The sequence below is a fragment of the Stegostoma tigrinum genome, chromosome 34 (assembly GCF_030684315.1).
Source record: "Stegostoma tigrinum isolate sSteTig4 chromosome 34, sSteTig4.hap1, whole genome shotgun sequence".
NCBI lineage: Eukaryota > Metazoa > Chordata > Chondrichthyes > Orectolobiformes > Stegostomatidae > Stegostoma > Stegostoma tigrinum.
The window spans coordinates 8,035,726-8,050,990 of NC_081387.1; the positions used below are offsets into that span (position 1 = coordinate 8,035,726).

General features: G+C 44.4%; 1 protein-coding gene across 5 annotated transcripts in view; it reads right to left on the reverse strand.

Annotated features, from left to right (window-relative positions):
• Positions 1-15,265, reverse strand: part of LOC125467727 (collagen alpha-1(V) chain-like) — a 256,531-nt gene that overhangs the window by 22,279 nt on the left and 218,987 nt on the right. For all 5 annotated transcript variants that reach the window (XM_059639782.1, XM_059639785.1, XM_059639787.1 and 2 more), the window contains 9 exons: positions 13,954-14,007; positions 12,809-12,916; positions 12,132-12,185; positions 9,512-9,565; positions 9,360-9,413; positions 5,622-5,675; positions 2,189-2,296; positions 906-959; positions 336-389 (listed from right to left, as the gene is read on the reverse strand). In XM_059639782.1, coding sequence (XP_059495765.1) covers positions 336-389; positions 906-959; positions 2,189-2,296; positions 5,622-5,675; positions 9,360-9,413; positions 9,512-9,565; positions 12,132-12,185; positions 12,809-12,916; positions 13,954-14,007 — 594 coding nt within the window. The remainder of the gene's footprint in view (positions 1-335; positions 390-905; positions 960-2,188; positions 2,297-5,621; positions 5,676-9,359; positions 9,414-9,511; positions 9,566-12,131; positions 12,186-12,808; positions 12,917-13,953; positions 14,008-15,265) is intronic.

Here is a 15,265-nt window from a genome sequence, read left to right on the forward strand (position 1 = left end):
TGACAGTGACGGTATCCTGTGGTTCAACAGATGGGCAATGTTGCTTTAATCCAAGTTCTCGGGGAATCCTAGCAAACACATTGAAAAAGGCAAGAGAAATTTACTGCACGTGAAGGTGCCATTCAGCCCATCATGTGCACGTCTACACTGTTACTTGGACTCCCTGGGAGTTGATGGTCCTGCTTCATCCATGCTGTTATGGAAGGTGCTTTCCAAGTGCTGAAGTGAAAGCCTTATTGCTGCAGTCTTTGGTATTAACATTGAGAAGCTATTTGACATGAACACACACTCAAAACTTCTCTGGCATCACAACCGATGTGACAAGTGGGTCTCACCTTCTCTCCCTTAGGGCCACCATCTCCCTTCAAGCCAGGTAACCCAGGGGGACCCTAAGAAGAATAAGAGTGAAGAAGTGTTAACATCACATGGCTGCAGAATTCTTCATATGTTTTCTAATATAACACAGGTAGACAAAGTTACTAGCTATCCATATACAACAGATTTAAGAGACCCAGCATCAGTGGGATTCCAGAGACTTACTGAAGACTGGGATACAGAGAGATACTGGAGTCAAAGCTATCTCAACATACCAGTTAGCAAAAGAGAGATACAAGAAAGTCAGGAAGAGTGAGATACCAGAGAGCCATTGAAACTAGATATCAGGATAGCTACAAAGACACACCTGCTTTCAATGGACCCCACCCAGAAACCACACAGCCTCCCCAGCACCTGGAAACACACCTCTCACCCCCTCACTCCCACCAGGCAAATGTGCATGGAGCTCAGTGCTGTAATAGGAGTTTAATTGTGCCTTGATGCTGACATTCTCTCTGCACACATTTTCAATCAGGATGTTCTCTCTGCTTCAAGTGGAGGTAAAGTGAAAAGCTGCATTCTTTACATACCATTGGGCCAGGAGGACCGGTCTGTCCTGGGACTCCAGGAGTTCCTTGTTCACCCTGTGAATAGGAAGCAAGATATCAGTAACAGTGTGAGGTAAGACAGCAAGACAACACAGAGGGGGATGGAGTGTGGCAGAGGGAAGCAGGGAAATGGACAAGAATGGAGGAAAGGTGGCAGGGGAGGACAGGAGGCAGAGGGTTAGAGAAGCTGAGGGAGAGAGGCAAGGGCTGGTGGCACATCTGCCTCTTTGTGCCAGCGGATGAGATTTACAGCTTTGCTGTCTGCTGCAGTGGCTCTGGAGATCCAGTGGTCAGTACGCAAAGTATTGTCAGAGATGTCCTAACCTGCCTGCAGGCTGCACTCCAATGCAAACTAACACAGTTCATTCCCAGCATGTGTTCACTGTGCTTGTGAACTACTGCACACTTTTCTGGTTCTTGTGGATTTCTGTGCGCTTCCACCTCCCAGACCCTTCAGGAATCACATCACCTCCATCTCTGGCTTGTGCAGTACAGGATATTGCCCTCTGAGAGATAGTCAGCCAGTGCTGAATGGTCCCATTCCTGAACTAGAATCACTAGAATGGGAACAGGGATGAAGGGCCACAATGAATGTGGAGAAATTAGAGATTGGAGTTGTTCTGCTGAAAGCAGTGAAGGCTGAGGGAGACCTTAATGGAGGGGTAGGTCTGGAGGAAGGTGATAGGAGAATCAATAACTGGGGAGCACAATTTGTAGAACACTGACAAGACATAAGAAAGGGAAAACTGCCTTTACATGGTGTGCGCTGTGATCTGGATCAGGCTGCCTGACAGGGCACAGTTCATAGGTTCAACAGCAACTTTCAAAAGGGAATTAGGTAAGCACTTGAAGGGTAACAACCAAAAGTGCAATAGGCAGGGAAAGAACACAGCAGTGGGATTGATTGACTGGATAGCACATCTGAAAATCCAGAACAGGCTCAAGGGACCTTCTACACGGACTGATTTGAAGACCCCAGCATCCTTAACTGCCGTGCTGTTTTGCTCAGAAAGGTAAAAGCAGAGCATTTTTTGATGTGTAGCCTTTGAACCGAGCATAGGGAGAAAAGAGAATAGGGTGTCTCTCCCATCAGGACTCAACTCCCAGGAGACCATGCCTGACAGTGTCACTGTGAAATACAGCCAGTGATAATGTTCACACAACCACCTTAAAGAGGCATGGGAGATTTCCCGTTAGAACACTTTGTGCAAGGGGACTTGTACCTGCAATGCCTACCCACTTCCTTTGAGAACCATGGAACTTACCAGAGCACCGGGAATACCTCGGAGACCCTCTGGGCCACGTTTGCCTGGGGTGCCTTGTGGTCCAATAGGACCAGTTTTCCCAGGAGGCCCCTTGGCTCCAGGTTCACCCTGAAAGTTAACAAAAACAAAAGTGATAAGTGGATGGACATGGTCACACAAAAGGAGCAGCCAGATTTTGAGTTTGGAGTTGTTGCGCCCCCATCAATTAGCCTGGTCACAAAAACTCAATTTCTCGCTGCTTTCTAACTGCACTGTTGTTGTCAACAGCATCTGCCCCTCCACCCAACCACACACCTAGCCTATCTCTCAAACCCCGTCATGTGAAGCCATTTACAAGCTGGAGACTGCTTGACATTCAGGGAGCCCTCACTAACCATGGCCACAACTACCCTCTTCGGTCAACCACGAGTATAATCTACCAACAAGCCCTAAGAACTACTGCTGTCTATACTATCCTCAGAAACGACCACACACTTCAATGATTTGAGATTACATTCCCTGATTAATTCTAATTCCTCCATTGTCTTAACATGCTAACATTTTCTTTAACTCAGGCAACACTCTAACTGCCATGTGCACCACCAAGGTACCAGACAATGACCATCTCCAATAATACACACCTCAAAATCCAAGAATCATTACACTCAAGAGTCTTAGCACCAGGCAGAATACAGTATCCATCACCTTCAACATTCATTTCCTTTAACACCATGCTCAGTGGCAGCAGTGTGTACCAATTTCTACCAGATGCACTGCAGTAAGTTACCAATGCTCCTTTGATGGACCGCCAAACACGCAAACTCTAGCTCTTCAAAGGGCAAAGGCGTCAGGTTCATGGGAAGACCAGCAATGTCACCATCCCAACTTGAAACTATGTCGCCATTCCTTCACTGTCACTGGGTCGAAGTCCTGGAACTGCCTTCCAAACAGCACTGTGGGTATCCATACACTCCAAGCATTGCAGCAGTTCAAGAAGGCAGCTCACCACCACCTTCTTGAGTCTGCCAATACCCCAGAAAGTATACTGCAAAAAAAGAGAAACTCGGACTATATCCTCCAACTCAACTAGCAGAGAAAAGTGACATCACATCGATCTGTTATTGATTCTGCCCAATGCCATCACACACACTCACCATGAGGTTCCAATCTATTCACTAATGTGACAGGCTGCAGGATGTCCCACAGCACTGCTGTCAATAAAGTGATGATTGATATCAGGACATTTTTGAATGTACATGTGTAAGATTCCCCTGTAGGGATTCTATGAAAACAGAGAAACAGTGCAAAACCTTACTGTTTTGCAATGAGCAGGACATGTGCAAAAGTGTCAAATTTTAACGAATCAAAACAATTCACTCTGCGATTGAAAAGGTACAGATTGCTTAGGAAGTCATTTCTGATTGTCTGTATGGTAATGCCATGGCCAAAAATGGGGAACGAAAGGCTTTCCAAGCTCCAATTCAAAGAAAAAAATAGCTAGACTGACAACCAATTTAAGAAAAATCAGTTAAGATCAAATCTTGGTTTATTAACACTTTCTAGAAGCAACATACATTCATATGTGGCATGTGGAGTGATATCAAAGAATCCTAGAAAAACTGGAATCAAGGGTATCAGGGAGAAAGCTCTCCGCTGTTTAGAGTCATCCCTGGCACATAAGTAGATGGGCATGGTTACTGGAGGTCAGTCATCTCAGCTCCAATACGTCTCTACAGGAGATCCTCAGAGTTGTGTTCTAGACCCAACCATCTTCAGCTGCTTCCTAAATAACCTCCCTCCATCATAAGGGCAGAAGTGGAGATGTTCACCAATGGTTGCACAATGTTCAGCACCATTCACGACTCCTCAGGTACCAGAGAAGTCCATGTTCAAATACAACAAGATCTGCACAATATCCAGGCTTGGGCTAACAAGTGACAAGTAACATTCACATTACACTAATCTCAGGCTATGACCATCACCAATAAGGGACAATACAACTACTGCTCCTCGATATTAGTGGTGTTACCAACAGTGAATTCCTCTCCATCAGTGTCCTGGGGGTTAACATTGACCTAAAGTTCAACTGGACTCGCCACGTAAATATGTTGGCTACAAAAGCAGGTTGAAGGCTAGGAATGCTGTGGCAAGTAACACATTGCTTGACTCCTCAAAGACTGTCAACTACATGGCACAAATCAGGAGTGTGATGAAATACTCCCCATTTGCCTGGATGGGAACAGCTCCAAAAACACTCAAGAAGCTTACCATCCTAAATGATGTCGATTGGCATCCCATCCACAACAATTCACACTGTCTACCACTGATGCTCAGTAGCAGCAGTGCGTATCTACAAGATACAATGCAAAAATGCACGAAAGATCCTCAGACAGCATCTTCCAAACCCACAACCACTTCTATTCAGAAGGCCAAGGGCAGCATGTACATGGGAACAACACCATTTTCAAGTGCTCCTCCAAGTCACTCATTATCCTGACTTAGAAATATATCGCTGTTCCTTCACTGCTGCTAGTTCAAAAATCCTACTTTCCTCCAAATGTCATTGTGGGTCAACTCACAGCAGGTGGATTGCAGCAATTCAAGGAGGCAGCTCACCACTACCTTTTCAAGGGCAATTAGGGACAGGCCATAAATGCTGGCCAGCTAGCAATGCCTATATCCCACAAATGAATTTTAAAAGAAAAGTGCAGAGACCGATGCTTTGCAAAGTAAAGGAATATGTTCAAGCTTGCATGTTTATCGTACCATTAAGGGACACAGGGAACCTGTAGTTTCTCACTGCCTACCCCATAGCTGTGCCTCACTTAATAAGAGTCAACTAGTAAACCAATCAGCACCCTTTTCCCTGGTTGTATCAATTGGTATGGTTTTTAAAATTTGAAGTTTTTACATCAGTCGCAAAAAATGCAAGGTAGAAAGCTTTGGCAACATGTCTTCTCTCAATTTAGCAACGTTCCAATTCCAAAACATGAAACATGATTATCTTGCTGCTGACACACAGTCTATGCTGATCTTCTCTCTGTGTCCCCTGCACTTCCCCTCCCCACACAAACTAAATTCAGATTCTGTAAAGTTCAGAATTGGACACAAACCCACGGGTGATTTTACTGCTGTTCGATAAGACATCTTCGCAGTGGTGTTTCAGCTGCTGAAACATCCAAGGTTTAAAGATGATTTTGCGCTTTGTTACTCATATAATGTGTCCAATCAAGCCATCCATCCAATGGCAACTTTCCTCCAAATTCATGAAAAACCTCAGAGCATTTTCACTACAATACACTGGGCATATACAAACCCTACATGTTATGGGGTAAGGTAGTCTCCAGCATGCATTCAGAACACTTCATCCCTCTGTACCTCTTCACTGACACAGACAAACCCTTGTCACTCCCAGGAACAATATTAAAGGGGGTAGATTCTCCAAACCTATTACCTTGCTTCCTTTCTCGCCTTCTCTGCCCTCTGGACCAGGAGCTCCGGCTGGACCCTATGAGAAAAATCAGAAAGAGAGAGGGAGACAAAAGTGAATGTTAAACTTATTTAGGCAACCAAAACCATGGAGGGAAGGATGGCGAATGAGAAAATTGTCTTTCTGACTAGCGAATAGTCCAAAATTGATAGATCAATCCAAAGCCAATATGCCTCTGGAAAGAATCTTGTACTGGATAAACATCACAATCACATACACACGCATCCCAGACCCAGATTAACATCTCACTCACACACGCACTCCCTGAACCCAGGCAAACATCTCACTCACTCACCAAACCCAGATAATGATCTCATTCACATACCCCAGGCTCAGATACAGATCTCACTCACATGCTTGCTTCCCAGGCTCAGATAATGATCTCATAGACAAAGAAAAGGATCTCACAGACACACTTCTCCCAGCCCCAGAAACATGCCTGATACACACAAACACAGCCACAGCTCTATGACTGTCAGACACAGACCCAATGTAGATGTGAGTGAATCCCTTGTGGAGCGTAAAGGGTGTAGGTGTACTTTAATCAGGAAATCAGAAGGCCAAGAGGGGACCTGAGAGAGCTTTGGAAGATAAGGTTAAGGAGAATTCAAAGAGATTCTACAAATATGTTAACAGCAAAAGAGTAACTAGAGGGAAAACGGGGCCTCTTAAAGATCAACAAAGCCATCTATGTATGGAATCGCAGGATATGGGTGAAATCCAAAATGAATATTTCATGGATAATGGGGACTGCAGATGCTGGAGATTCCAAGATAATAAAATGTGAGGCTGGATGAACACAGCAGGCCAAGCAGCATCTCAGGAGCACAAAATCATATCAGTATTTACCATGGAGAAAGACATGGAAGTTAGGGAACTCAGGGAAGTAAACTGTTACGTTCACATTAAAAGACAGGAGATTCTTGAAGGTCTTAAAACACACACAGGTAGATAAAGACCTGGGACATGTTCAAGCATATCCCTGGACATTGTGGGAAACAAAGGAAAAAATTGTGGGATCCCTAACAGAGATACATGAGTCATCGAAAACCACAGGTGAGTTGCTGGAAAACTGGAGGGTGACTAATGTTGTGCCATTATTTCACAAGGGCTGCAAGGAAAAGCTAGTGAACTACAAAGCAAACATCAGTGGTGGGTAAGTTCTTAGACAGGTTTCTGACAGACAGGATCTACATGCATTTGGAAAGGCAAGGGCTGATTTGGGATGGTCATCATAGCTTTGTGCATGGGAAATCATATCTCACAAACCTCACTGAATTTTTGAAGAAGTGACCAAAATGGCTGATGAAGGCAGACAGGAGACATTGTCTACATGGACTTTAACAAGGCCATTGCCAACGTTCCGCATGGTAGACTGGTTAGTAAGGTTAGATCACATGAGGTCCAGAGACAACTAGCCGAATGGATACAAAATTGGCTTGATGGGAGGAGACAGAGAGTGATGGTAGAAGACTGTTGTTCAGAGTGGAGGCCTGTGAGTAACAGTGTGCCACAAGGATTGGTGATTGCTCTCCCGCTGTTTGTCATTTATATGAACAATTTGGATGAGAATAGAGGAGGCGTGGTTATGTGGTTTGCAGATGACACCAAAAATGGTGACATACTGGACAGGAAAGAAGGTTTCCTAACAATACAATGAGATCATGATCAACTGGGCTAGTGGACCAATGAATGACAGATGGCGTTTAACTCAGATAAATGAAAGGTGTGGCATTTTGCTAAGACAAAACAGGGCAGGGCTTACACATTAATGGGAGAGACCTAGGGAGTGTTGTCGAACAGAGACACTGAATGGTGTAGATGCACAGTTATTTGAAAGTAGCATCACAGGCACGCTTGCCTTCATCAGTGCATCATGTTACAGCTGTACAAGACATTGGTAAGGCCACATCTGGAGTACTGCATACAACTCCTCTGACATTGGAAGGATGCTATTAAACTAGACAGGGTGCAAAAAAGATTTACAAGGATGTTACTACGGCTGGAAAATTTCATTGTAAAGGAGAGGCTGGAAAGGCTGGGACAATTTGTCCTGAAGCATAGGAGGCTGAGGGGTGACCTTATACAAGTTAATAAAATCATGAGGGGCATTGATAAGGTGAATAGCCAAGGTATTTTCCCCAATACCAAGGGCCTAAAACTTGAGGGCATAGGTTTAAGGTGAGAGGGAAAGATTTAAAAGGGGCCTGAGGGGCAACTTTTTCACACAGAGGATGGTGTATATATTGAATGAGCCGAAGGAAGTGGTAGAGGTGGGTAGAATTGTAACATTTAAAAGAAGTTTGGAGAAGTGCAAGCATAGGAAAGGTTTAGAGGGACATGGGCCAAATGCACACAAATGGGACTAGTTTGATATAGGATATCAGGTCAGCCTGGACGAGTTAGGCCAAAGGGTCTGTTTCCATGTTGTAGAACTATGACTTTATGACAAAGAAAGAGATCTTAAGCACACATTTTCCAGACTCAGACACACACAGACACAGATTGAGCTCTCTCACATCTGGATATAGATCTAATGTAGATGTGACACAGCTCACAAGTCCACTTACAGACCATAGATACAGGTCTCACACAGCTTCCCCAGACTGAAATACAGGTATCACACAGCTTCCCCAGACCCAAATACAGGCGTCACACAGCTCCCTCCGACCCAGACATAAGCCTCACACAGCTTCCCTGGCCCTGGACACAGGTCTCACACAGTTCCCTTAGACCCAGGTACAGGCCTCACACAGCTCACCCAGACCCAGATACAGGCCTCACACAGCTCCCTCTGACCCAGAAACAGGTCTCACTCAGCCATCAGACCCAGGTATAGGCCTCACACTGCTCCTCTGGCCTTGGGTACAGGCCTCACACAGTTCCCTCAGACCCAGACACAGGCCTTACACAGCTCCCCCAGACCTAGAAACAGGCCTCACTCAGCTCCACTAAAGCCAGATAAACACCTCACACAGCTCCCTCAGACTCAGAAACAGGCCTCACACAGCTCCCTCGGATCCGGATGCAGGCCTCACACAGGTCCCTCAGACCCAGATACAGGCCTCATACAGCAACTCTGGCCCCGGATACAGGCCTCACACAGTTCCCCAAGACCCAGAAACAAGCCACACACAGCTCTCCCAGACCCAGATACAAGTCTCACTCAGCTCCCCCAGACCACAATACAGACCTCACACAGCTTCCTCAGACCCAGATACAGGCCTTACTCAGCCATCAGGCCCAGATATACGCCTCACATAGCTCCCCTGGCCCCAGATATAGGCCTCACACAGTTCCCCCAGACCCAGATACAGGCCTCACATAGCTCCACTAAAACCCAGATAAACACCTCACACAGCTCTCCTAGACCCAAATACAAGACTCACACAGCTGCCCCAGACCCAGACACAGGCCTCACTCAGCTCCACCAGACCTAGTTACAAGCCTCATACAGCTCCCTCAGACCCAGGTACAGGCCTGACACAGTTCCCTCAAACCCTGATAAAGACCTCATACAACTTCCCTGGACCCAGACCCAGACCTCACACAGATCCCCCAGACCCTGATACAGACCTTTTACACCACCCCCAAATCCAGACACCGATTTCACACAACCTCTGGGGAATCATCACATTATGTAAATCCTGTCAGATAAGAGGTTCTGAATAGTTAATAACACTCTTGAAAACACTTGCTTACCCTCTTTCCTGGTGGACCTGGAGGTCCCACTTCACCAGTTGGACCAGGAGACCCCTATGAAGGAAGGAAAAATAGTGAGTTTCAGATGTTAATAAATACACAGAGTAATCCCCTCCATCACTACTTAGAGAACTCCCTCCATCACTACTTACAGCTTGTCCTTGCTCGCCTGTCTCTCCCCTTTCCCCCTTGGCACCGTCCTGACCCTAAACAAAGACAAATAAAAAGACCAGCATAAGAATGACTACAATGAATTAATTGTGAACATAATGGTATGCCTCCATTTTCAGATGTTATCTGCTGGATTAACCATTTCCCATGCTGTTTCCCAAGACTATAGGTACACATGTCAACAGCATAGATTGTCACCACCACAAGAACCTAGGGATACATTGCACAACACCATTAAGCTCTAAAGGAGAAAGAAAACAGACTCCAAGACTATTACCTGGCAATGTTTGCACCCAGAACTGACAGGTTGTAGAAAAAAAATAGGTGTGGTGTTTTGAGTCAGAAAAGCATGGGAATACAGGGAGGTGAGAGGGTATACAAGGGGAGGAATTAGGAGAGAGATAACAAGGTGTAGAACTGGATGAACACAGCAGGCCAAGCAGCATCAGAGGAGCAGGAGGGCTGACGTTTCGGGCCTAGACCCTTCTTCAGAAAATCCTTTTCCGGAAGGAGGAGGGTAACTTCTTCAGGGTAGGCATCCTTGGAAGAGGCTTCGCAGTGGGGTAAAAATTGTTTCAGAGAAATTAGGAACTGCAGATACTGGAGAATCTGAGATAGCAAGGTGTAGAGCTAGATGAACACAGCAGACCAAGCAGCAGAGTTGCAGGGAGGCTCAGGCCTAGACCCTTCTTCAGAGGAATTAGGATCTCAGGGAGAACATACATGAACAAATGGACATATTAATGGGGATAGGACAGAATGAAACACTATTCACTTTCTGTAGAGGTGTTACTGACAATCCTTCTACAGGTCGTACAAAAGCTGTCCACATACAAGGACAGTGTTCAGACCTAGAACAGCTTGTCACCTTGTAGGAGAAGCATTCACTTCTGCAACAGTCTGTCTGTACAGACTGGGAAAATGCTCAGATATAGAACAAACTGTTGACAAACAGTGGCTGTATTCACAGAGAGAGCAAACTGCTCATGCATCAGAGCAGTACTCACTTCTCAAGTTCATTGTCTGTAAATTGGAACATTATTGGCAACTACAACAGCCTGTCTACATGCAGAGGCAGATTTGAGGCATAAGCCCTTTGTCAGCCAATATAAAGCAGCTCTTTTGGCAAATTGCAATACATTCTACCCACCTCTACTCTGCCCACAAAAAAGGCACAGTGTTCAATCATAGTACAGCCTACCCTTGGATAGGGGCAATGAACTGGAATTACATTTCCTTTTAGATGAAAGCAATACACACACCCTGAACAGCCTGTTTTTCTGTAGAAGTCTGTGTGTCTAAATATAGAAGCTATGTTCACATGTAGTACATCTTATCCATTTCTACAGGCACTATTCTCACCTGGAACAACCTGTCCGCACAGAGAGTGAGTTTTCATATCTAGAAGAGCTGTTTCTATATAAAAGCAGCAGTGTTCACATTTACACCATTCTTCTTTGGTCAACAGCTTTAATTGAAGAACCTGGGATGGAGAACTTGGGGAAGATTCTTTGGACTGAGTATCCATAACACAAGCCTTGTTTAAGATAGAAGGAAGCAAGATGTAAAGCTCGAAGCAATGAATAGGTTTTCAGCTTGAATGCCTTGAAGTCTAATGAGGATCAATAACATTTGGACAGACTGTTCTTGTCACCATCATTAGGACCAGCTGTGATCAGTCCTATATGGCTGGGAAGGGCCAGTCACACTCACCTAATGGAAAAAACACCGGTATTCAGGACATTAATTCTGAGCCCAAGCTCTAGCCTTGAAGAATGTTTTCAATAGGTTTCAAACCATGCACCTTCTGATGTGGAGTTGAGTGGAAATATATCCCAAGTGCACAAGGATTGTTCTAAGTTGGCTTACAATGAGCTTTTACTTCAAGAGGTTATAGAGTGTAGCCGAAACAGATGTCTGAAAGAGACCTAAGTTCCAAATGAATGGGCAGTATAGAATGGAGCAAAAAGCAGTTTGATCAGTTCAGATTCTATGCAGAAAGAGGAAGACCGGGAATATGCAGTATAATTCCAATCTCAAACCTGGGGTTTCCATGGATGAATGTGACACAAGAAACTCAACACCATTCAGGACAAAGCAATCCACTCACCTGATACCCCAGCCATGGCCTTAAAACATTCATTCCCACCCACAATGACGCATATGGCAGCAGCGCGTACCATATTCAGGGTTCACTGCAGCAACTCATAAAAGCTTCTCCAACAGCACACTCCAAACCCACAATCTCTACCATCTAGGATGGTGCAGTGGATACATGGGAACACCCCAACCTGCAAGGTCCTCTCCATGCCACTCACCATCCCAATTGGGAACCATGTTGCATTCATTCACTGTTGCTGGGTCAAAATCCCAGAACTCTTTCCCCACCAGCATTGTGGGTGAACATGTATGCACCCCTCTTACACCCATCCTTTTGACAGCAGCAGATCAAAAAGATGGATAACCACCAAAGTTATCAAGAGCAAATAGGGATGGAAACAATGATGTCTTCAATGGAAACAGGGATAGATGGAATGAAAGGGCAAAGTTCTGTCAAACATTGTTGCTGATACTGAGTGCTTAGAGCCTGTTCACACTTACACGTGGTCCAGGTTCACCACCAGGGCCAGGGTCACCAGGGAAGCCAACAGGACCCTACAGTAAGAAAACAGAAATGGAACAAATAAGAGGTCAGAAGGCTTACAACTTGTGGATGGAGAGCTGTATATCAATATCAGCATTGAAAGGCTGAGAGAGTTTGATCAACATGAAACCCATTTTTTTTTGTTTTGTTTTTCATTCATAGGATGTGGGTGTTGCTGGCTAGCCTAGCATTCATTGCCTGTCCCTAATTTCCCAGAAGGCTGTTAAGTTACTGTGGGTTTGGAGTCACATGTAGACCAGACCAGGTAAGGATAGCAGATTTTGTTCCCAGAAGTGCACTGATGAACTAGATGTGTCTTTTTTCCCCCAACAACAGGTTTCCGATCAATTCTGTACAGAGGGCAGTTCTTTACAAATACCAAAAGAGGGACACATCCTTGGAACTTAAACTCTATTTCTTTCTCTCTGCAGAGGCTGACTGACCAACATTATCCCCTTTTTAATTACAGTTCAATTGAAGATCAGGCCTTTGCCTCAGGCTCATACACAGAGCTCAGAAATACATCTAGCTCTATTTCCCCAGTAGTAAAGAAGCTAAGCCCCTCAGTTCTCTGAGCACCAAAGACTTTAGTAATCAAAAATATAGCCATCAGGCAGATTTGCAGCCTACTTACAGGATTGCCCTTGGGTCCATCGTCACCAATGGGCCCTCTAGTACCTGGAGGCCCAGCTTCACCAGGTTGGCCAGTTTCTCCTTTTTCTCCTCTTTCACCTTTTGGACCCTGCATTTAAATAAAAACACAGCGTTTGAGGAAAGACCACTTATTAGCTTCCTATTAAATTGATGTTCACATTTTACTTCACTAAATTTGCCTCTCCCTTACTCACCCAGTGACACATCCTCTGTTGTGGCTTATATTACCTTCAGACACAGGGCCTTCAGCCATTTGTGCAAGAGACTATTCCTCATCAGGCAGGCCTAGACCGACAGACAGTCCAGACTGTATCAGCCTCAGCCACCTTCCATTCCCATGACATGATTGGTACCCACTTTAATCTTTGCATTGGATTGGGAAAAAAAAACAACAAACCAGGATGAAGAGAAGTAAAATTAAAATATCCCACTTGGTGCTATAGAAGGGCTATGAGGCAAAGATGGGATACCAAGCAAAGGTACTGCAGCCCACTTGGACTAACAGGTGGGCTTTTGTAAAGAAGCTTGGAGGGAAAGAAAAGAGAGTGAGTTGGGGAAAGGAATTCCAGAGTAGCAACACTGCTAGTGGTGAGGCAAAGATGGGACAAAGGGAATGGCTTGACATGTAGAAAACGAAGCCTTTCCCTTGAATTGGGTTAAGAGGCACAGTGCATTCACTATGAAGTAACATGCAGTACCTAACATGCATAACATTAAATTGAGGGAACTCTGTGTTGTCTGGAATTTTTCCCCTCCATATCACATATTATTGAATCACAAAACTAGCTAATTTGTGTACGGCAAGATCTCACGTGTAATAATTATAAAATAAGTTATTTCATGCCATTAGTTAAGGGGTAAATGCCAGCTAGGAAATGATTACTGTTCTTCCAATAATACTATGGGATGTTCATACATACCAGAGAGATCAAGCAAACCTTGTTTGAATTTCTGATTTAGTTTGATCTGGGTGCCAGATTATTGCACCTCCTTTCCTGTGCCACCTATCTACAGATCACTCTGACTCGCTGCCATTTGGCTACGGTCTAAATCTACACCCCAGACTTCCAAATGTATTCAGACTAAAACATTTTTACACCTTGAAAGCACGGGGACAGTACTTACCTTTCGCCCGGGAAGACCTTGGATTCCAGGAGCACCGGATTCTCCAGCTTCACCCTACAGGGAAGACAGCATTCATTGTCAGCATCTGCATGAACAGTAACTGTAGCAGTTCAAGAAATATTCATGATCGCTCTGGTTCAGCTTACAATAGACCACAACTTTGTTTTATTTCAGAAAGTCAGATGGTGTAAGAATGCACATAGAGTCAATCTTTATGAACTTTTATAAGAATTTAATTAGAGATGCACATTTCTAGCATGCATTTCTTAATCTAATATCCTACACATACCTGTTTATAGGGGCTCAAGTGAATCCTCAGTGAATACGCACTATCCCATACAATTAATTATAAATAATATACAATTCATGCGTCTACTCTTCATTTTTCAGGTATAAAATGCTAGAGATTGTCAAAATTATCAAAATCTATATTATGGTTAAAGTGTGATTATTTCTCCCTTATGTTTCTGTTATTTTTAATTGCTCATCTAGCTATAGCAGTCATTTCTTGTCTCTTGGGTTTGCTGTTTAATTCATTGCATACAGCCCAAATCACATTGTAATATCTTACTTGCAGCAACTCCAACAATCGTTAAACCATGCCCTTTCTCACCTCACCTAAACTGTAGTCTTAAAAAGCCCAAGATCAGCACAATCTGACCAATTCAGCTTGAGTTTACTTACATTTTTTCCTAACACTGCCCCTTCACGTTCCCGAATTTGAGACAATCAGTGACTTCCAGTGTTTACTAACTGCCAAACTGACTCTGTGACCCAGTATAGCTGTCAATCAAATTAGATCTAACTGGGTACATCAGTTACACAGTCTATGAGCCATTCATTCCAAAGGGTGTGGGCTCGTGCTTATGCTGCCTGAAAGCCTCTTTCCACCCCATACATATCAAACAATCAGCATATCTGTTAGCCTCTCCAGTTTCCCTGAAGTGCATCAGTCCTGTTCACCTCAGTCACTATACTACATTCTAACAAAACTCTGCATAAATAGCCTTCTGCAGAATTCCCCGTTGGGGTCACATATTTACGAGCCCTACTATTGGTCTCACCAACAAGTGGAACACCTTCTGTACAGTCGCCTCATCAAAACACTGCACAATTTAAACAGCAGACGAAATGAGAGGAGTAGGTTGTTCGTCCCCTTGAACGTACTTTGCCAGTCTAGATGGCCATGACTGATTCACAACTCCAAATTTACTTGACACTTAGCTCCCCAATTCTCTTAGGCACAAAGCATCCACCAATTTCACTCATACATATTCACTGACTGAGCCTTTACAATACATTTAGCTAGAGG